The 22,760-nt window shown below is 41.1% G+C and overlaps 1 protein-coding gene across 1 annotated transcript in view; it reads left to right on the forward strand.

Moving 5' to 3' along the window:
* The window catches only part of plppr4a (phospholipid phosphatase related 4a), a 47,662-nt gene extending 25,339 nt beyond the window's left edge, over positions 1-22,323 (forward strand). Inside the window, 8 exon segments of the mRNA XM_036556245.1 lie at positions 3,451-3,580; positions 3,778-3,851; positions 3,853-3,974; positions 10,895-10,952; positions 14,889-15,062; positions 19,084-19,509; positions 21,164-21,863; positions 21,866-22,323. Of these exon segments, the coding sequence (XP_036412138.1) occupies positions 3,451-3,580; positions 3,778-3,851; positions 3,853-3,974; positions 10,895-10,952; positions 14,889-15,062; positions 19,084-19,509; positions 21,164-21,863; positions 21,866-22,323 (2,142 nt within the window).
* Positions 22,324-22,760: the final 437 nt, after the last annotated feature.

Below are 22,760 nucleotides of genomic sequence, written 5' to 3' on the forward strand. Positions count from 1 at the left end.
GTGTCCAGATGTCTTTTCGTCCAACATTTCATTCAAATCAAGCACAAAATGATACTTATTCAGCCCCTAACAGCAGTCATCGGTTATCACTTCTGTCCAATGAGAGGCTGTTCAATTTCTTATTCAGTACTCAATATTATATATTTATTGTCAAATCCTATTCTTTATTCTTCTTGCTCTTTTTGTACTGTTGTTTTGGGGAGTTTTATAGTTTTTTAGGGAGTTTTTCTTGCCACTGTTGCCTTTGGCGACGCTGATTTGGAGCTTGGCCCTGGATTTTCTGTAAGGCTTTTTGACAGTACCCATTGTAAAAGGCACCTTATAAACAGATACTGAATTAAACTGACTTACACTGAATTTAACTGACCTGGTCCCAATGACATCTGGCCATAATGTTGAATGGAAAGGCTAAAAAATGATACCTATCAATAGCTCACACACTGTAACATCACATTTGAGAGCCACTTTACAACTACGACAATGAAAAATGAACTAAAATGAACTGTCTAGCTCGTCACTGGTTACAGCGAGCTAACAGAACAGTCGCATTATATTTTATAGCAGCATTGGACTTTAACTGCTGTGGGAATGGAATATGAATGTTAATGTATAGCTGCTATAGCACCACCCTTAGCGCGATGCTAATATAATGCTAACATAACACTGCAAATCCCATAAGGACATGACCAGAAATATGCATTATTGCAGTGATGTAAGTAATATATACAGGTTTCATATGACGCAAACTAAAACATTTCTGCATGAAACATCGCCATGTAACATACTCACAATTAGATCATATACTCATCTAGCATTTTTTAGTAAAGACAGTGGTTCTACATAGAACCCTGAACACTCGAAGAACCATTTGCATGCTTAAATGGTTCTTTTCAGGGTGAAATAGTTCTTCAGATTGATGGAGAATGTAGTGTATATGGCAAAATATAGAACCTTTTTTAAAAACGGTTCTATACAGCACAAAAATGATTTTTCTATAGTGGCAAGCTTGATCTTTTTTGGTGCTATATAGAAGCTTTTTCAAAATATACAATACATTACCCTTCATGAGGATCCATTTCACCATGCAAAGAACGAATTAAGCATGCACATGGTTCTTTGAGTGCTCATGGTTCTATATAGAACCATTGTCTTTACTGAAGAACCCCTGAGTGTATCAAACTCAGTATAACTAACATTAAATATGTGGTATTAATGTGTGTATTGCACACAAGTGCAGTATAATCAGCTTTTAGGCATTTGTTATAAGCAAGGAAGATGATTGGATGACAACCATGAAACTTCTTTTGATGCCTTTTTCTTTGAAAGAGAGAGATGCCAAGAAGTTGGAACATTGCTGCTGAGATTTAGTTCTTTTCAGACACAAGAGCATTACTGATGCTAGCCAGTGGTCTAAACTCATCCCGAAAATGTTCAGTGTTACCGTATCCCTCAAATTCATCCTAAATATGTTCACCAGAGCTTTTCTTCCCAACCCATCCCAGTGGTCGATCTATCACCTCAATTCATCCTGAAGTTTCACAACTCCTGTTCACTCCGAACAGTCAAAGGTTTTCAGTGGGGCTTTATCGCTAACTGAACTAATCCTAAAAGTATTCAGTGGGACTTCACAGCTCCAACTCATCCCAGAGGTGATCAATGGAGCTTCATCGCTCCAACTCATCCCAAAGGTATTCAGTGGAGCTTCATCTTTCCAAGTTAACTTAAAAGTGTTCAACTGAGCTTCATCACTTATCCGCTGAAGATCTTTGGAGTTTCTCCTCTGCATTAGCTGGTTACTTGGCTTTGTGAATGGCGATCTTATGCTTGTATGTGCCCACTCCAGAGCATCCTAATCTACTGGCAATGCTTTTCTATGGAGATTACATGGCTGTGCAGTGTGGGTGTGTCCACTGATTGGATTGGAAAGGGTGCCAGAAGACTTTTAGATGTATAGTGTAGGTGTGTATGTGTGTCCTGCTGGTAGTTTGAACTGTTCTGTTGCAGAGCCTGCAGACGAAGCAGCCACTCTTGGCATTCTCTTTGCTTGAGAAAATGCCAAGAGTATGCAAAGCTACATCAAGGGAGAAGCGGGGGCTACTTTGAAGAGTCTAAAATAGAAGGCAGGTTTGGTTTTATTTATAACTTTATTGAAAACAGTAAAAGCAGAGAAGAAAGCGCCTCATACAGTGCTGTGCAAAAGTCTGTTTAATTACCAGCCAAGTACAAGATTAATTTTTTATTGTTAGAAAAAAGCAGCAAGCATACATTAAAAGAAAAATACACAAAATCCTTCAACCCTAAGTATAATATCAAATCTGTCAGTATTTAATTTGTCCACTCTAATTTTATGCACTTTAACTCATCCATCCATCCAATCTTAACCGAGAGACACTAACCTTCACACAAGCAGCTACCCAAACTCACTTTAGCTGCCTTTAAATTTCTTTTTTGTGTGTCTGAAATGCCTAAATGAGATATTTCTATGGAGATGAGACGTAGAATAATCCACTTGTAGAAGGAAGGAGAAAGTCAAAAGTGAAAAAAACAGGTGTTTCCAAAACTTGAGCAAATGATTAAAAGCTACAGGGGCTCCTAACAACCACCTGGAAGACCTGGTAGACACCAAAACTGCCCCCATCAGATAAGCAGCACTTAAAGCTTTCATCTCTGAGAGAGAGGAGAAAATCAAGCTGCTTCAGATCTGAAAACATCCACAGGTGTTTCTGTCCATCCTTCCACTGTGAGAAGACGACTCAGCGCTGTGGGTCTGAAAGGATGTGTAGCTGTTCAAGAAGAACCTCACTGAGAAAAGGAGACGGACACATCAAACAAAGAAGCTGAACAATGGACTGACCACCCCAGAGTCCAGACCTCAACGTCACTGAATGTGTTTGGGTTACTTGGATCGTAAAAAGCAGAAAATAAAACCAATTTTGAAGACTGAACTTTGGAGGTCCCTGCAGATTTCTTTGAAAAATGGAAGGCAAGTCTCCTGAAAAGAATGGAAGCTGTAATAAAAGAAAGACACAGAATAACTTGTACTTAATGGCCATTTTGACTGGAAATTAAATAAATGAAGTATTTTCTCTGAATTTTTGCCACTTTTGTCCAAGAATTTGTCCAGCACTGTACATCCATACTCAGAAAGGTGATGGTGGGAGACATCTTCCTCTAATGACACCAACGGTGATGTAAATTTACATCTTTATCAATGTTGTCAACTTCATTTTACAGCACTGATATACTGTATGTCATTTTCTATGGCTCTGCACCTCCATTACTGACCCTGCCACATGTGCAGCTGATTGGAGGTGTATGTTATTGTGGTTGCTGTAATGGAAGCGTCGCTGATTCTGTTAGCATTGAACCCAGGTGGCCATTAGCTGTGCTGTGTTTTGCAGTATTGCTGTATTGCGCCTGGTTTAACCACAGAGAAATGTCTCCCTGTAGATTATGATCGGGGAGGGCATCCTGTACTGCTGCGTGGCCAGAAGAAACCTCGCCATCAAAACTGAGGCCAACATAAACGCTGCCGGCTGCAACTTTAACTCCTATATCCGCCGGGCTGTAAGGTTTGTGGGTAGGCATTCATTTTTCATGCCCTTTTTTATTATACCACCACTAATAACATTATATTTTAAATAAAGAAGCTGTACCAATACTGAAGCTGGTGCATGGTTTAAAATCATTATTAGATTATTTCCAAGCTATTTATTTGCTCTAAAGATCTGTTATCACTCTGTATGCGAGCAAATACTTGTATGTGTGTTTTTATAGGGGTCCACATTTTTGGCCTGTGTGTCACGGCCCTCATCACAGACATCATCCAGCTGTCCACAGGCTACCACGCGCCCGTACTTCCTGACCGTGTGTAAGCCCAACTACACCTCCCTCAACACCACCTGTGATGAAAACGCTTTCATCATCGAGGACATCTGCTCAGGGTCTGACCCTGTAGCCATCAATGCCGGCAGGTCAGAGAAACACAGAAGTGTCCTCTCACAGAATAGTAGCCTCACGCAGAGCAATTAAAACTTGGTCGCAGTTCAACAAAGGGAAAGTTTACTGTGTTGTTCGTCAAATCCATCAAAATAATCACAAATTTTTCAAATCTTTGCATAATTAAATCACTAAGATGTAAACAGAGTCATTCAGAGTGGTTTGGTGTGAAACGCTCTGTTATAGAGAAACTCGCCAAGCCAGAACTGTTCACAGTGGTGGTGATAGGAACCAGACGTCCACCTCTAAAAGCTCCCTCACAGAAAGTTACTACATGAAATGGTTATGAATTCACTGCCTGATGTCTGAGACTTTGTTTGATTACAGTTTTGAGAACTAAAACAGATTTTGTTAAGTCCACTCATGGTGGAGAGATACATGCAGGGCAAACTTGTCCCCAAAGAAGACTTTTTTGTCATTATTTTACCATCATCTACAGTAAATATATAAACTCAGAAGACTATGTAGGTTAACTGGTTCACTTATTTTTGATAGTAAATAAAATAGATATACAGTTGTTTGCAAAAGTTTGAACACCCCTGATCAAATTATATGTTTTGATAATATTGAAAATAAGAGAACTTGATCCCTGGTGATGCTACAGTCATCCGTGGCCAGAAGTCCAAGTGAGCACAATTGGCCTTGCTCCCTGGGTGGCCTTGCTCCCTGGGTGCCCCGCCCATCACTCAGACACGACACTAGTCAGTGCAGGCATCTGTTAACTGACTTAACAGAACTGGTAGTTGGCGCTTTCATCCTGCGATGTGATTGGCTAGTAATGAGCCACGGGCAGGATTTGTGAGGAAAGTGGGTGGGACCAACTGAGAAAATAAACAACTTAAATATGTCATTTTGCTTTAAGTGCACAGTTTCCATTATTATTTGCTGAGTTTAACATGTTTGAAAACATACAATATAAAATGCATCATAACATTTGCACATTCACATTTAAGGATGTTTTCAATTCAGCATCTTTATACCTCACTGCCCTGCGAAATTAAAGCTGCCTCATTTGCTGTGTTTAAATTCTCACGTTCCAAGTTTAGAAGCTGTGGCTTGTGTTTAATTTCACAATCATCTCTCGTAGTTTGACTCATTACAATTCTGATTAGATAAAAACAGCTCAGATGTGTCTGACAAAACAACTGAGAGTATATTGGTATTTTTGTCTTTTTGGTTTGAGTAAAAAAGTGTGTTAAAGAGTACAGAAGTGTGTCCTCTGTAGATGATGTGTCGGCTTATTTTGAAAATGAACAAATCATGTAAATTGACCAGGAGCACCAAAATGTTTGCATACAACTGTATTTGCATTGTAGATATCATGACCCCGAGTTCCCGTCACCACCACTATAAAGACATGCACGTCACTAAGTTTCTCTACAATGAACCATTTCACATCAGACCACTCTGAATGACTTTGTTTACGTCTCAACCTATTTAAGTGGAATTTACAGTTAAACATGCTGATTTTTCTTACTGTGCCTTTAAGACTGATGTATGTGGGTGACCTCTGTTGAGACTGGCTGTCCTGTATTGTGCCTCATTAAAAACTGGGCTGAGCTGTACAGAACACATTGTTATGTTCCGACAGAAATACATAGGGATGAACTTCAGCCTCTCCTTTTGGATGTGTGGATCCTTTGGAAAGCTGCAGTCGTTTTCCCCCATCTTCCACTGCAGTAACTCTGCTGCAGGTTGTCTGCAGAAACAACACTCTGTATCACTTCAACAGGAATGGGTGGAGCTAAACTGCTATAGAGTGAATGGACAGTTGTTTAACACCACAACCATGATCAGTTCAAAACTGGCTATATTTGCAATTTAGATTGGACTGGTCTTGGATTGAATGTGCCTTAATGTAGCCAGTTATGGTAGTCACAGCGGACCACCTGTCAGGATCTCAGCCAGCTTGGAACAATACTTTTTTATGTCACTAAAAAAGGAAATAGTGTCTTTATAGGGCACTGCCTTGCAAAATTAAAGCAGCCTCAAAACTTCACATTCAGGTGGCTTTGCTATGTTTAAATGCTCACATTCCAAGTTTAGAAGCTGTGGCTTGTGTTTGATTCCTCAATCATCTCTCTGTAGTTTGACACATTACAGTTCTGATTAGCTGAAAAAAAACGCCTCTCATGTCTAAAATAACAATTGAGAGTATATTGATTTTTTTTATTAAGCGCATCCACAGAATGTTCAATAATGCATTCGTCCTCCTGTCTCTCTCACATTTGGCAGTCTGTTGCCAGTTTGTAGGGCGGCAGAGGGAAGCTAGAGAGCGTTAGCACATGCCGTTCTGCGAAGCCCACACAGAGTTCAGTCCTGGTTCGCTTGTGAAGCTCCCACACACCCACACACATCCATTTGCACTGCTCTGCTTTTCAATCCTCGACAGATTTTCCACTCAATCACTCCAGCACAATTAGACCTGTTTTGTTCAGACATCCGGTAGGTAGAGTGTCCTCGGCCCTGTAGCAACATGAAAAGCAGTGCTCATCAGACAAATTAAAAGGGGGATATATATATATATATATATATATATGCCAGAAGAAAACCTGGTATCTCCATTTTTGTCATTTTTGAGTTTTTGATGTAATTTGACAATGTCTGCTGTGCTTTACATTGTATAAAAATTTCATGAAGAATTGGTCGAGAGAAATGGCCCAAAATGACTTGGAAAAAATTCTGGTTCCACTGATTTACATTAAAAGTAAAGTAAGTTTTTTACTTCTCCTGTAAAGTTACTATTTTGGAGATACAAGGTTTTGTTCCAACAACAGCGATATGTATATATATATATATATATAACATTTTTTTTTAAACAAAAAGAAGTTAACACAACCTTTGCAGCTAAAACAAAAACTGCAAATGTTAATGCTACTTTTTTAGTTACTTTACATTTAACACATTTAAAACAAAACATTGAAAAAAATAGTCACTGTGCCATGTGCAAAAGTTTGGACACCCTTCCAGTTGTAAAGTCTCCAATCTGAATGAACTTATTAGGCCTCCAAAGTAGGAGAACACCACAAAAAGTGCTTCAAGATCACAACGTCCACCATCCAAAATGTCATTAACAAATAGCAATTAAGGTGAACTGTGGAAGTCAAGGCAAAATCTGGAAGAAAACTCTCAAAACTGCCTTTTTGCTGGCCAGAAAGGCAAAGCAAAACCCCCATATGACAGCAAAGGAGCTGCAGGAAGGCTTAGCTCACACATGAGTGGTGGTGCACTGTTCTACTGTGTAGCGCAGCTTGAACAAACATGATCTGCATGGAAGAGTCATCAGAAGGAAACCTTCCCTGCAACCTCATCATAAAAGTCAGTGTCTGAAGTATGCAAAACAACATCTTGATAAGCAAGACGCATTTAGAAACAAGTGCTGAGGACTGATGAAGTAAATAGATGTCAATCACTGAAGGTATATTTGGACAAAAAAGGAGCAGCATTTGACGAAAGGAACTCCTTGCCAAGTGTGGGGTGGATCTGTTGTGCTTTGGGGTTGTGTGGCAGTCAGGTGCCTGGGTAGGAAACATTGCATGGGTAGATGGAAGAATGGATTCTGCTAAATGTCAGGAAATTCTGCAGTAAAGCGTGGCAAGAAACTGAATCTGAAAAGAGGCTGGTTTCTACTACAGGACAGTATTTCAAAACACAGCTCAGAATCCACCATGAACCACCATGAAGAAGTACTAGCTGAAGCTTTTGAAAAGGCCCACTTGAACATTATTGAAATTCTGTGGGTAGATCTGAAACATGTGGTGCAGGCAAGGTGGCCCAAGAAAGCGCAGCACTAGAAATGTTCTGTAAGCAAGAAACAGGAATAGAAAGACTCTTACAAAACTCCTACAAAAAGTGTTTGCAAGTTGCATATCTGTCTAAAGGGTTGATATTGAGTAGAGTGTCAAAACTTTTGCACATGCCACAATTTTTTTCTTTCAAATTTTACATTAATCAAATATAAAGTGACTGTGCATTAACGTTTACAGAAAATGTATATGTTTTAAATACTTTTCTGCAGAGGTTTTGTTTACATTTTATTTAAAAAATGATGTTATTTGACCATAAGTGCTGTGTATATATATACAGAAATATATCTTTATGTACAGAGGTGTATTCATTTATGCTGTGAACTGTATACATATACATAAAGATATATTTCTGTTTCTAAATGATCACCATTACAATTCATGGCCAGATGACAAAATTGAAATTTATATTATATATAAAATAACTAAATTAGGCAACTTTGCTTAAAGAAGGGTTGCAAAAATGAGTACACCTTTGATTAAATTCAACAAATATGTAACATACTAGTACTTAATATGTCCTCCACTACCTTTAAGTACTGCACTGACCCTTCTTCTTACAGAGTGTACAAGTTCACAACATACTGTCACGTCTGTCCTGTTCCACTCCTGAAAGATGACCTCCTTGAGTGCCTTGTTGCTTGATGGAGTTCTGCTGAACATGTCTCTTCAACATTCCCCACAGGTGCTGCAGCACTTTCACCTTGTTCTCCCTTAATGCAGCAGTGTCCTTGGAAGAATGTTTGGGGTCATTCTCGTGGTGAAAAAGTGCTCGATGACCCAAGGTGTGGAGAGTGGGTGGCATCTTCTCTTTCAGGATTTTGCAGTACATCTAGGAGTTCATGATGCCATCGATGAAGCACAGTTCCCCCACACCTTTAGCACTCACACATCCTAAAATAAGATCTTTAACACTGCTGGACGTCACTGTGATGAGCATGCACTTCTCACCACACTCCTCCACCATGTATCGTCATACATTTAAGATGCTACCAGATCCAAACATTTATATTGGTCTCTTCAGACCAGGATATGGATTCCCAAAAGTCTTGAGCTTCATCATTATGAGTCTTGGCAGAAGCTAAATGGACTTCCTTGTGCTTTGGCTTTAGCAGTGGCCTCCTGTATGGACAATAACCATTCCACTTCTATGCTGGATGCTTTCTCACTGTGTGTAATGAAACAGTCTCTCCGGTTTGGCTTGCCACAGCTTTCGCCAGCTTGGAGGCACTTGCTCAGAGATCCTCCTTATCTCAGCAAAACTCACTCATCACGAGGTGGAAGCTCACTTCTGCATTACTTTTGGTGCTGCGTTCCGCCTTAATAACAGTGATTTGCTGATCTTCTTTGTACCCTTGTCGTCTTTTGTGCAATGAAATAATTTTCTTTCTCCAGCCTCCAGACATTCTCTCCCATGTGGGGCCATTGTTGTCGGCATTAAGTCTGAAAGTGATTCAGTGGGTTAAGTACCACTTCAGATTGTCAAGCAGTTGCACCTGTTTGAGTGTGATGGCTTAACAGACACATCTGCTGATCAGCTCACCTTAACTAGCACCAGAAGACATTCGCCTGTTTAGTGTTGACATGTTTCTTTGGTAACTTTGGTTTTATGTGTATATATATATATATATATATATATATATATATATATATATATATTTATATACACACATACATCATCTAAACCGCTTATCCTTCTGGGTCGTGGTGGGCTGCTGGAGCCTATCCCAGCTGTCATTGGGCAGAAGGCAGAATACACCCTGGACAGGTCGCCAGTCCATCGCAGGGCAGGCAGACAGACAGACATACACACACAATCACACACTTAGGGACAATTTTAGCAAGTCCAATTAGCTTAACTGCATGTTTTTGGACCATGGGAGGAAACCGGAGTACCCGGAGGAAACCCACGCAGACACGGGGGTCACCCAGCCGGGAATCGAACCCAGGCCATTGTTGCTGTGCCGCCCCTATATATATATATATATATATATATATATATATATATATATATATATATATATATATATAGAAAATGTTTTCTTGCGATCTCAAGTTATTTGTATAGTCATGATATAAAAAAATAGAATGTTTACTTTTATTGCTTTATTGTTCTATCAACATAATATTCGTTATGTTGTGATAATGACACAAATGTCTCGAGATCTTAATACTTAATATAAAAAATGTAAAAACATTATTTACACAATACCTCTTCATACAAAGAAAGATACTTTGATGAACATTGAAGCAAAATTTACAAAATATATTAGCAAATGATTGTTTTATGTCTTATAATTGTCACTTTTTTGAAAAATAAAAGTGAAAATAAAACATTAGTGAGAAATTTTATTAACACTGCTACATAATCATGCCATTAACATGTCATGGTGGATATTATATGCTGTCAAGACAGATTTTGTTCATCATTACCATTAATTGTCATGACAGATGCCATGATGTTTGATGTCTTATGTTGCATGCTAATTTTTTGTCATGACAACTTACCTACAATGGTAACATGACTCTTTCATGACAACTTTTGACAGCATATAATATTGTGGCGTGTTTAAGAAATGTTGACATGTTGATTCTCGGTTAGTTACAGCATTTGTTGCAATTTTTTGCTGGGTTATTCTATAAGGACTCTTATTGTGAAGGCGGGGATGGCCTGCTGGCTGGAGTAGATCAAGAAGAAATGAGAATCAGTCTAATGCTGACAGCTGAGAGAGTAAGATGTAGCAAGGCTAGAGCGAACTGAATGCACAGCATGGCAGTGGCCAGCAACAGCTGGTTAATAAAGCACCATGACTTGTATGAAAGCTGTGTCTCCTTTAATAGCGGCCAATGCTGCTGTACCTACAATGATATGTTTATGACCTGGTTATGTCAGAGTTTTGTTGCAAGGTTTAAGTAAAGTGTTACCAGAGTTTTTTAGTATAAGGTGAGGTGTCTCCATACGGTGTGTACATATGTAACAGACAAGGCGTCTGTAGATGGAGCTGCCCTTCATGGTAGATTTGCTAGCAGAGTCAAACTGATGGGTCCTCAGTCAAGCGGAAGATAAGCGCGTGCATTTGTCGTTGCAGGAAGTCTTTTCCATCTCAGCACGCCACCCTGGCTGCCTTCGCTGCGGTGTACATCTCAGTAAGTATTCCACTTGACTCACACACAACACAGCTCACGCGTTCACCTTCGCTCTCTGTGTTCTCATTACGTCAGCCTTGATCATAAAATTGATCATAACTTTGATTCTCAGTTTTGATTCATCTCACTCCTTTTCTTCTTCCTTTAAATAGACCCAAATGGAAATCTGATATATAGCCATATATACACATTTATTATGAAGGATTAGACATGTATTTTAAAATATATGGTCATATATGTAGTGCATATATATGCAATCATCAAATGTTGAACATATAGGCATAATATATGGATCGTACATACATGTCAGGTTGGTGGGTGAATACATACATGCATATAATATGGATCATACAATTATTTCTGATTGATAGGTGAACACAATGCATATAATATGGATCATACAAATATTTCTGATTGATAGGTGAACACAATGCATATAATATGGATCATACATATATGTCTGATGGTGGGTGAATACATTAATGCATGTAATATGGATCATACATATATGTCTGATGGTGGGTGAATACATTAATGCATGTAATATGGATCATACATATATGTCTGATTGGTGGGTGAATACATTAATGCATATAATATGGATCATACATATATGTCTGATTGGTGGGTGAATACATTAATGCATATAATATGGATCATACATATATGTCTGATTGGTGGGTGAACACATTAATGCATGAAGTATGGATCATACATAAATGTCTGATTGGTGGGTGAACACATTAATGCATGAAGTATGGATCATATATATATACTGGATGTCTGATACAAACGTCTGATAAAGACGTTTGGATGTCTGGATGTCTGATAAAAAAGTTTTTTTTAAAGCAAACAATCTAAATGACAAGAAACATACATAACATAAAGCTACCCATATATGAGCAATATATTCCACCCATATATGAACAATTTCTATCATACATCTTTAAATATGCATGTTACATATATATGTCTTTAACACATTAAATATGGCTGAAATATATGTCCCATGTTTGAAAACATCCAATACGTTGGCATATATATCACATATGTTCATCCATATGTGACAAAATCTAATCTGGATATAAGGGAAGTTTATATATGCTAATAAATGTCACATATTTTAAATCCATATATTGCTATAGATCAGATTTCTGCTTGGGGATTGTATGCTGAAAGTGTCTCTTATGCTGCTCAGGCTAAACTTCTGTGTTAATTGGGTAAAAGACGTCTGGTCACAGTTTAGTTTGATATAAAAGGTAGAGTTCATGTACAAATGCGCAAAATGGTAATGCAGTGTATCTGGTGAAAACTGACTGATTATCAACAGTGTTGAAGTGAGAGTTAGATTTAGGCTTAGATCTTGGTTATATCGAAATTACATTAATTTCAATGGGATTCGGAGTGATGAGTCATTTTGCATCCCAAACTTTCAGGCCAAAATTTTGCATCAAGTTCAACGTGACCAGTAACGTTACTGCTTTAGCTGCAGTGGCCTCTGAAGGACGGGTCCTCCAAAATGAAGGAGAAACCCGCTGGAGTTTATTATCATTAGGAGTGTTTAAGCAAGATCCTTCAAACATTTAGCAAATTTTTGATATGATATACAGTCAGTTGAGGGACAGAATAATTATGTCTACTTTTATGGTTTTACTGTTTGTGGCAGACAGGTTAGCCAGAGTGCTATGTTAGCTCCCTGGCTAACAAACAGCTGCACACAAGTCGCCACTGTAACCCACCATGCCAGTTATCTATATACTTTTTTTTTTTTTTGCTGCAGATCATCATGCTGTGTTAGATGTTTATGTTGTTACTGTTCATGGTTAGTGAATTATAACTATAACCAGCTTGCTAACTGCACCAAAGTGAAGGATATTCGACTCCAGCCTCATGTTGTGTTCATGACAAATGGATGCTTGGAATTTTCCATCTTGGAATTTCCTGCTTCCTAACTCAAAGCATTCGTGTACAATACAGCTGTTTGAGGTCAGGAAAAATGGATGCTCACAGTAACCTAGCACTTGTTTGGCTGTTGTGTGCATATAAAAAACTATTTACAGCATTTACAGTTGAATTAAATAGCTGTTTGGTTAGTGCTTCATTTATTTTTAAAGAATATGTAGGTAATGGCAATTCAACATTAATGTAGCATCAAAAAATAACCCTAAAGCATGCAGCTTAACCTTACAGTTATCCCAGTATTCCCTACTGAAAGACAGCATAGTCCAGCATATGTCGTGTTTCTGGATGCTGGCCATGCTGGGTGACCAGCTGGTTTATGCTGGTCTGCTGCTGGTTTAGCTGGTCATCCAGCATATCCAGCACCCAAAAATATAACATATGTTGGATTTGCTGGTGTCCAGCCATGCTGGCCTATGCTGTTTTTTTCTATCAGGGTCCCCCTGTGTTAATCAACATTATACACCAATAGCATATAATACATAAACAGAAGCTTAAACGTCTGTTTAAAATGCTTAAAGCATGCTACTCCTTCTTGTTCCATGAGCATTGCCAGGAACTGCTCATGGCCCCCGGAGCTACAGGCGGTCATGGGCCCTGTGGGTCTAATTACACCCAGCATCCAAAAACTTAAAACTTCTGCTTTTAATGAAGATGCACACACTGCCACCACCAGTCAGCAACTTCCAGCACTGCCATTCAATGCTAAACCCAGAACCAAACCTCTAAAAGCCATAGTTGGTCAAGATTTGAAATTTGCGCTGAGAAGCCAAAGTTTGCTGCTTTTTCACCGGGTTCTTTTTCAAAATGCATGTTTCATCTTAAATGGTGCTACAGTTACATTGAGGGGCCTGTAACTGGTGCACCTTTTAAGCTGATACATAAAATTTGAATAAGAAGCTGGCAAACAGGAAGCCAGTTTCAGCCTCACTCAAGCCTTTTAGCTCAGAAAAGCTGCTAGCTAACAAAGCCCTTGAGAAATCCATTAAATTAACCAAATTGATATTTAGAAAACCAACACTGCTTCATTATAAAGTATGCATTCGCTCACCACAAGCACACTTACCCAGATAACTTAAAACCAGGCAGTTGAGATGTAACAGTGTGCGGAAAAACCTAAACCTGATCATCCTGGGGTAACGCACACTGCCACAGTGGGCAAACCCAAAGAAGATGACGTGACTGGCAGCTGAGATGAGCAAAGACGAGGAAAAACAACACACCAAACAAGTCTAACCTAACCTAACGTAAAACTAATCCCAATAATCAAAGACAAAAACATTCATGGTCTAAAAAATGTTCATGGTCCATTCCTGTCTTACCTTTGATGCACTAAAGTAACATTCGATGTTTGCTTTGACATTTTCACAAAGCCCATTTCAGCCAAAATAGTATTGTAAGTCGCAAATTTGTGGAAAACTGAAAATGCCTTTTTTTGGCTAGGTAAAATAACGTCATGCTCTATAGGACAGAATCTCACTTTTGATCATACCCACTTTTAACTGCAACTGGAGCTTCAAATGTGCTGTGCAGTGATTGGAGGGCTGACAAAAAGATGTCTTAGTTTGGCTGAGAGCGTAATGATTTGATTGGCCATAATACAACAACAGCAGTCACAGAAAACAGATCAAATTTAATTATCGTTAAAAAATCAGCTTATTAAAATATTCTTTCCTCATTTGACTGGGTAGGCCTGTGATCAGTCTGGGTAGATCCAGTTGGTATAGAATAATTTCTCAGGGCCTCTGGGCTCTTTAATGGTTAAGCCCATTAAATCACCCCTTGGCGCCGACTGTGGCTTTAGAGTGAGTGTTAGGTTTAGGTTTAGGGAAAATGATTAAGATGAATTTAATAGATAGATTCAGATGAATATAGGATGAAAACATGGTGTGCATCTGCTACAGTAGCAATCAAGAACGTTGTGTTGGAGGAAGGGTAAGGGCACTAACTGTACAGCGGGGTGCTTTCTGTCCTCAGATGTATTTCAACGCCACACTGACTGACTCCTCAAAGCTGCTTAAACCCCTGCTGGTCTTCTCCTTCATCATGTGCGGCGTCATCTGTGGCCTGACCCGCATTATCCAGTTCAAAAACCATGCCATCGACGTCTACTGCGGATTTCTCATCGGGGGAGGAATCGCTATCTACCTGGTGAGTTCAGGGGGATCGGAGGTGCAGATTTTCCATTTGTACTGTTCAACAACCAAAATTATTCATATTTGGATTTAAAAATTTTTGATTTGTAAGTGACATTAAGGGTAGAAGGGTATTAGTTTAGGCCTCCTGATCCCAATAACATTACTACTATAATTACCACTATTCTTACTCCTAATAATGTAAATATTATTATTATTATTATTATTATTATTATTATTGTTGTTGTTAGTAGTAGTAATAGTAGTATGTTGCAGATGTGTCGAAAATGCAGAAATTATGCTAACTCGTTACCACAATATCACATTACCACAACACTGTAGTGTTGATGAATATAAATATCTGATCTATATCTACAACATGTCTGTAAATGTCTCCTTGTAAAGGATAATTCCACCAGGTTTTTAAAAATTTGCGCATAATTTAATTATTGAGATGTAAACTAAGTTATTCAGAGTGATTTTGATGCAAAATGGTTAATTTAGAGACTCATATCTTTACAGTGGTGGTGATAGGAACCAGGGGTCAAAATTACTACAACACAAATATAGACATTTTATTTACTATCCAGAACCACCAGTGAACCTAAATATGAAAAAATAGTGATAAATCTGAAAAATATGGTTCCTTAGGAGATTTTGCCATAGTGCCCTGCATCTACCTCCTCACAATGAATGGATTTTAAGGAATCTAATTTTTCATAGCAAATCCTCATCTCAAATGTAGTGTAAAACAATGTGTGAGATATCAGGCGTCGTATTTATAACCATTCATGTTATAACTTTCTGTGAGTGGGGCATTAAACTCTTCCGACGTCTGGTTCCTATCACCACCACTATGAACAGTTTTAAGTCTGTACGTTTCTCTAAAATGGAGCATTTCACATCAAACCACTCTGAATGACTTTGTTTACATATTAACAGCTTAATTATGCAGCACTTTTGAAAAATCCATGAAATTTCGCTTTAAGCTCTTTCTGTCTTTCTCTCTCTCTCTCGCTCTCTCTCTCTCTCTGCTCTCATTTCTCGTTCTCTATATCTGTGGAGTCTCTCCACCAAAATCCACCTCACGTCTGCCTAATGAAGTGAGAGGAAAAGCACCACATATTCAGATTAAGCTCATTATGTCTGATAAATATAAAATATATTTATAAAATCCTGCTGAAGAGCACCACTGGACTCTCAGATGGTCTCCTGTGTCCGTCATAGCTGAGTGTGTTTCTGCTGAGCCCTGAGTTAGTGAGGAGGATCTGGGGAGGTTCTGTGCAGAGTGATGAGACAATGCTGTGTTTAATGGGTTATAAATAGCCTCTATGCAAATCCCGCGTGGCTGTTTTCCTGCCGTCCTCCCACGCACTCCTCCGTGAGTTTTCTCGCTCTGCCTGGTGGAGCTGTTCCCTGGGCCCTGCTGCTGCTCTCTGATCTCCAACATGCTGATCTAAGTAAACCTGATCTTATAACTCTCCTCCAAGTTTAGGAAAAGAGTGCATATTGTCCTGCTTTTTTGGCCTTTGCTATGAGCCAGTTTACAGCAGCGAGCATGGATGGATTTATTGCTCACTGACTCACCGTAGATTCACTGCACATTCTTCATAAAGCCATAAATGAGTAGTTCTCACATGGTAACCTGAAAGACCCTCTGTACCAGAGGTGTAGTCTACGTGGTACTCAGGCCTACACCATATATCACTAGGAAACTACCACAGTTTGCATATACTCACTTAAAATGCTCATTGATGCTTAGGTGAATGGTAAATAGGCACAAGAAAGGAAAGTAGCAAGCCTTATTCGGAAAAGCTGCTGATGAACTGAAGACAAAGCCTTACGGTGAACTACAAAAGCTAATCACATGGGTTTTCTTTTGATAGCTACAAGATCCCTGTTGAAAAACCAGCATAGACCTGCATAGCAAATGTCATGCTTGGATGCTGATATACTGGTCAACCAGCATGACCATGCTGGGTGATCAGCTAAACCAGAACAAGACCAGCTTTAGACCAGCATATATTTTTGAAATTACTCACCATATTATCGTTTTTTGTTATTTTATACAATAATAAAACTTCTACAATGTGGACTTACAAATAATATAAATAATAAATTATTCACTAAAAGGTATTTTTAGATGTCTTATTCAGTATTTCAAGTATTCAATGAACAAGACGTTATTAAATGATAAATAATATACTGTAATTATTTCCTTATTATTATTCTGTATTTATTTATTTATTTATTTATTTATGTACTGTTTACATGCATGTCGGATGTGTGTGTGTGTGTGTTTATTTGGAGGGGTGCACCCACTGCTTCAGACTACAGCACTACACAGCTTAGTTTGATTCAAGCTTAAGATCAAACCCTTCATGACTTTAAGTGAGTACAGTGAGAGCATTACTGTGTAGACTCTAGTAGACATTGTAACAATATGAGGAGGTCTGTCCTACAGCCGTTTAAAATAATGTCTCTGACTGGGTGTACAGTAAGTAAAGACCCCTTACAGTATCAATACCTGCTTACTACTTACATCAGCAAGCATGGTTTTGTGCACCGTAAGGCTGTCAGTGTTTTATTTGTCTATGTTTATTTTCTATATATACTTAATTCTTTATAATAAATTTCCTTATGATGATGCAGGTTTGTTGTGACAGTAGCCGTTAGTGCTTCACAAAGTTACTGGGATAAGAACAGTCATCACATTTGAAGTATTTTTTACAATTTTTGAGCAGTTCTGTGCAGATGTTTTGTAATCAGCTGTGTTGATGTTTTGTAATCAGCTGTTTCAGCCAAATGGTTAAATCACTTGTAGTTCTACAGTTACAGACTGTAGTCCATCTGTTTCTCTGCATACTTTGTTAGCCCCCTTTTACCCTGTTCTTCAGTGGTCAGGACCCCCATGGACCCTCACAGAGCAGGTACTATTTGGGTGGTGGATCATTCTCAGCACTGCAGTAACACTGACATGGTGGTGGTGTGTTAGTGTGTGTTGTGCTGGTCTGAGTGGATCAGACACAGCAGTGTCACTGCTGGACTGAGAATAGTCCACCAACCAAAAATATCCAGCCAACAGCGTCCTGTGACCACTGATGAAGGACTAGAGGATGACCGACACAAACTGTGCAGCAGCAGATGAGCTATCGTCTCTGACTTTACATCTACAAGGTGGACTGACAAGGTAGGAGTGTCTAATAGAGTGGACAGTGAGTGGACACAGTGTTTAAAAACTCCAGCAGCACTGCTGTGTCTGATCCACTCGTACCAGCACAACATACACTAACACACGACCCCCACGTCAGTGTTACTGCAGTGCTGAGAATGATCGACCATAAAATGATCCTCCATAAAATGGACAATGAGCGTAAAAGCAAGGAGGTGGTCATAATGTTATGCCTGATCGGTGTAGGTTGGCAGTCAGGATCGGTTGCCACCACAGGGATTGCCAATGGTTGTATGATGTATTTGCGTAATGTATGCTGATAATAGTGAACAATAATATAATAGTGAAAGAACGCTGATAAGGAAAAACAATTATATTGAAAACAATATAAAATCCCTGTGCCCTGTGATGGACTGGCGACCTGTCCAGGGTGTATCCTGCCTTCCTCCCAATGACAGCTGGGATAGGCTCCAGCACCCCAGCGCAACCCAGAAGGATAAGCGGTTTAGATGATGTATGTATGTATGTACAATATAAAATCATGAATTCTGTCAAACCGATGAGTCTGAAGGTCACGATGCCTAAGGTGACAAATAACTTTAAATGCTAGTTTTAGGCTGGAATGGCCTTTATCACTTTGTAATTCTGCTTCAGACAGTGGTTCCCAATCCTTGTCTTGGGGACCTCATGCTTTGCACATTGTTGTGTATTCCCTGCTCTAATATACCTGACTGAGCTCATGGAGGGCTTAATAATTAGCTGGTGAGTGAAATTACATGTATTAGATTAGGGGAACAGTGCTGAGCGTGCCCAGAGCTGGGACTGGATGTAGAGTAATGATGATGACTTTGTGTTTGTGCTGCAGGGTCTATACGCAGTGGGGAATTTTAAACCCAGTGAAGACACGTCTCTCCGCCAGCATCATCACCATCACCCCCTCCCTCACCTGCGCCCTCCACAGCCTCACCAGCCTCAGCCTCCACCCATGCAGCTCCCTGCCCAACCGCAGCCTGTCATGCCCCCTCCGGCCCTCCGGGAACCCCTGCGGCAACTGCCTAACCTCACCACGGACCATCCGCGCTTCCTGCAGCCCAAAAGCCTGAGCGTGAGGGAGCGGCCCACGTCAGCCCGCTCCGAGAGCATCTTGCTGCGCGGGCCGCAGCGGCACAGTGACTCCCTTACCAGCCTGAAGAGGGCCAGCACCGAGGTGGAGTGTATAACACCCCCCAGCCCGATCTGCAAGGAGAGCCTGGTGACCTTCAGCAACACACTGCCCCGCGTCCACTCAACAGTAAGCAAACATATTGTGTGGTAACAGTTCGCTTAATACTGCTTTTTGAAATAGTAGGGACTTTAAAGAGGAATTCTAATGATTTCTCAATTTTCATTTCCATATAATTACCATATAATTGCATTGTTAATGTGACAAAGTCATATGGTGTGGTTTGATCTGAAATGCTCCAATTTGAAGAAACTTACCGTGGCAGAATTGTCACCACTGGTGACCCCCCACCCCCACACACAAACACCCACACACTCCATCACAGAACATCACAAATACCACATTTTATATACTCTTAACTAACTTACAACAACAAAAACAGCATAAATATTCTCTATGCGGAGCTAGTCTCGTAGCTACATAGCCCCCCCCTTCAAAGGTCAGCTGGTCGCTGGTCACCTACCAGCTCAAGCCAAGCTCACAACCCCAGCAAACACAAAACCGTGGGGCACCCATGGCTGCGGCTCTGCCTCCACCACTGGTGACTGACATGAGCTGGACGATGGTCACCTTTGAGCTGGGTGCTGAAGTCTTTGACGGTTCTGCTTGCACTTTCACCGGCCCCTCTCTTGCCGCCACCACCATCATGCCTCGCCACTCTGACCACGCTGCTAGGCCTTCCCGCACTCAACGCTGCTATGTCCACCTCACCACTGAGTCTGTTTGCGCTGGCTCCAGCCTTGCTACACTGGCCTCGTCGCCAAGCCTCACCACGGAGCCTCTCAACATTGTCTCCAACGTCACAGACTTTCACCGGGTTCTGCCTCTCACGTCACTCACTCAAGGTTCTTGAAGCATCATTTCTCCCCAGACTGCTGGGGGGTGCTATCCCGCTCCTGACCACAATGTGATGTTGGCAGAAAAGAAGAAACGTGGGTGGCCATGATCTGCTACCAGAAAGTCCTTTTTAATGACACACCAACAGTAAAGGCACATAACAAGAATCAAACTTGAAGGAGAGGTCACAACTAACCACTGGCGTCACGCTACTAGTGACCCCCCCCTCCACACCCCAACACAGAACATGACAAATAACACATATCACGAACTTTCAACTAACAAACAGTGACATAAACTACATAAATAGTGCCTTTGTTGGGGGGTGTGCATCTCCCATGATCTTTAATACATGGCCACGCCTCCCAAGCTTATTGGAGCCAGTGCCAGCCAGTAGCGGATCGCTACAATAAAAAAACAGACATCTCAATGTTTTGCAAAAAGCTGTAAAAGCTCCATCACAGAAAATTATTACACAAAATGGTAGCGAATGCGGTGCCTGATGCCTGAAACATTCTTTTATGATAGTGTTGAGATGAGATTTCGGCCCAAAATGTATTTTTAAGATCCATTCGTGGTGGAGAGGTACACACAGAGCACTGTAAGGTGAAAAGAAAAGAGTACCCAAAGAAGACTACGATGTACCATTTCATGTCAAGCCACTTTGAATGACTGTTTACATTTCAGCAGTTTAGTTATGCAGTAATTTTGAAAATTCCTGCATAATAATCCTTGTTAAAACGTGAACAGATTGTCTGGCTACTTTGTATTAGCTTGGCTTCCAGTTTGGCACATTTTGAATAGGATCATCTCCTGAATTAATAAGAGTAAGATCATTTTTTGCAATATAAATCCTGTCTGATATTTTGTTTCTCGTGTCATGTAGCCCTTCCCCACAGCTGTAGAGGAGCCCGTCCCCCGGCGGCACGCCTCCATCCATGCCTCCATGGACTCCACGCGTTCCAAGCAGCTGCTCTCGCAGTGGAAGAGCAAGAACGAGAACCGCAAGCTCTCTCTGCAGGCCATGGAGGTGGAGGTCGATCCAAGCCGTTCACCCCAACGCTCCATGGAGCTCCGCTGCAGCTCTGAGCCAGCCGCCATGGGCATGGACATCGGCCCCCAAGCCAGCCAGTACATGAAGCTGGCGGCTAGCTCTGTGCCACTGGCCAATCACAACCATAACGGAGTTGGAGGGTTAGTGGGCGGAGCCAGAGTGTCCATCCAGTCGCGGCCGGGCTCCTCTCAGCTGGTGCACATCCCAGAGGAGACGCAAGAAAATGCCTGCTCTTCTCCGCAAGAGGACAGCGGAGAGGCTAGCGATGGCGGAGGAGGGGGACGAAATGCGGCCCGATCAAAATGGATGAAAGTGGCGGAAAAGAGTACCGTCTGCAGGACTAACAGCCAGCCGCGCATTATGCAGGTGATTGCAATGTCCAAGCAGCAGGGAATGCTGCACGGAAGCCCAAAGAGTGAAAGCAGCGCACTTAGCTGCACCGGATCCATCCGCTACAAGGCCCTGATGGACCAGGAGCCCAATGCAGCCGTTGTGCATGTGGAAGCACACCCAGAAGACAAACCTATTGTAAAGTGGACGGCGGAGGCTCCTGGAGGTGGAAGCCACCCCAAGAGCGAGGCAGCGTGCGCCAGTCCTTCGAGCTTAACGACCTCAACCGGGACTCAGAAAGCTGCGACTCCCTCAAAGACGGCTACGGCTCAATCGACGGCCAACGCAGCCTGCCGGACATGAGCATGCCCCCTCCTCATCACCATCCTCACTTCCACCACCACCACCATCCCCCCCACCCCCACCAGCAGGGCATCACCACCATCCGAGTGACGCCTGTGGAGACGAGCAGCGAGGCCGCCTCCGAGACGCTGTCGATCGCCTCCAGCCGAGACTCCACCCTCCAGCGCCGCAAAAACAACGTCAGCGTCAACGTGGTCCTGCTACCAGACAGAGGCCCCAGCCCGGACAACACCAGGAACCTGCCGCACTTTTTCAAACCCTCTCCCACGCCCCCTCCCACTGTGACCTTCAAAGAGTGAGCTCGGACTCATCTTCCTCTTCTTTTCCCATATTTTCTGTTCCCGGAGTGGCCTTGCTCTATTACTCACAGTTCTCTATAGGGACAGATGGGAGCTAATACTGGATATCTCCATTGCCCCCCATTCTGACGGCCAGCTGGCTCCCTCTGACCCATGTAAGGCAGCGTTGCGCATTTTCCCTGTTTTTTGCCAGACTGTGACATTGAGAAAGCACAAAAACCCTTTTCTTTTTCCCCCCCGAGGCTCCTTGGTCATGGTGGTTTTGTGATTTGACTTATTCGACTGTATTGAGTTTTCAGTTTTATAATCACTCCTATCATACATGAAGAGACTTTAGTGTCGATGCTACCTAGACAGTGTTTTTTTTTAAACTCTCATTGTCCTTAATGAACATATGTGTTGCCTCAGACAACAACATGTGGGTGCTTTTGAGAACT

This window comes from Colossoma macropomum, unplaced genomic scaffold (assembly GCF_904425465.1).
Source record: "Colossoma macropomum unplaced genomic scaffold, Colossoma_macropomum, whole genome shotgun sequence".
In the NCBI taxonomy this organism is placed as follows: Eukaryota; Metazoa; Chordata; class Actinopteri; order Characiformes; family Serrasalmidae; genus Colossoma; species Colossoma macropomum.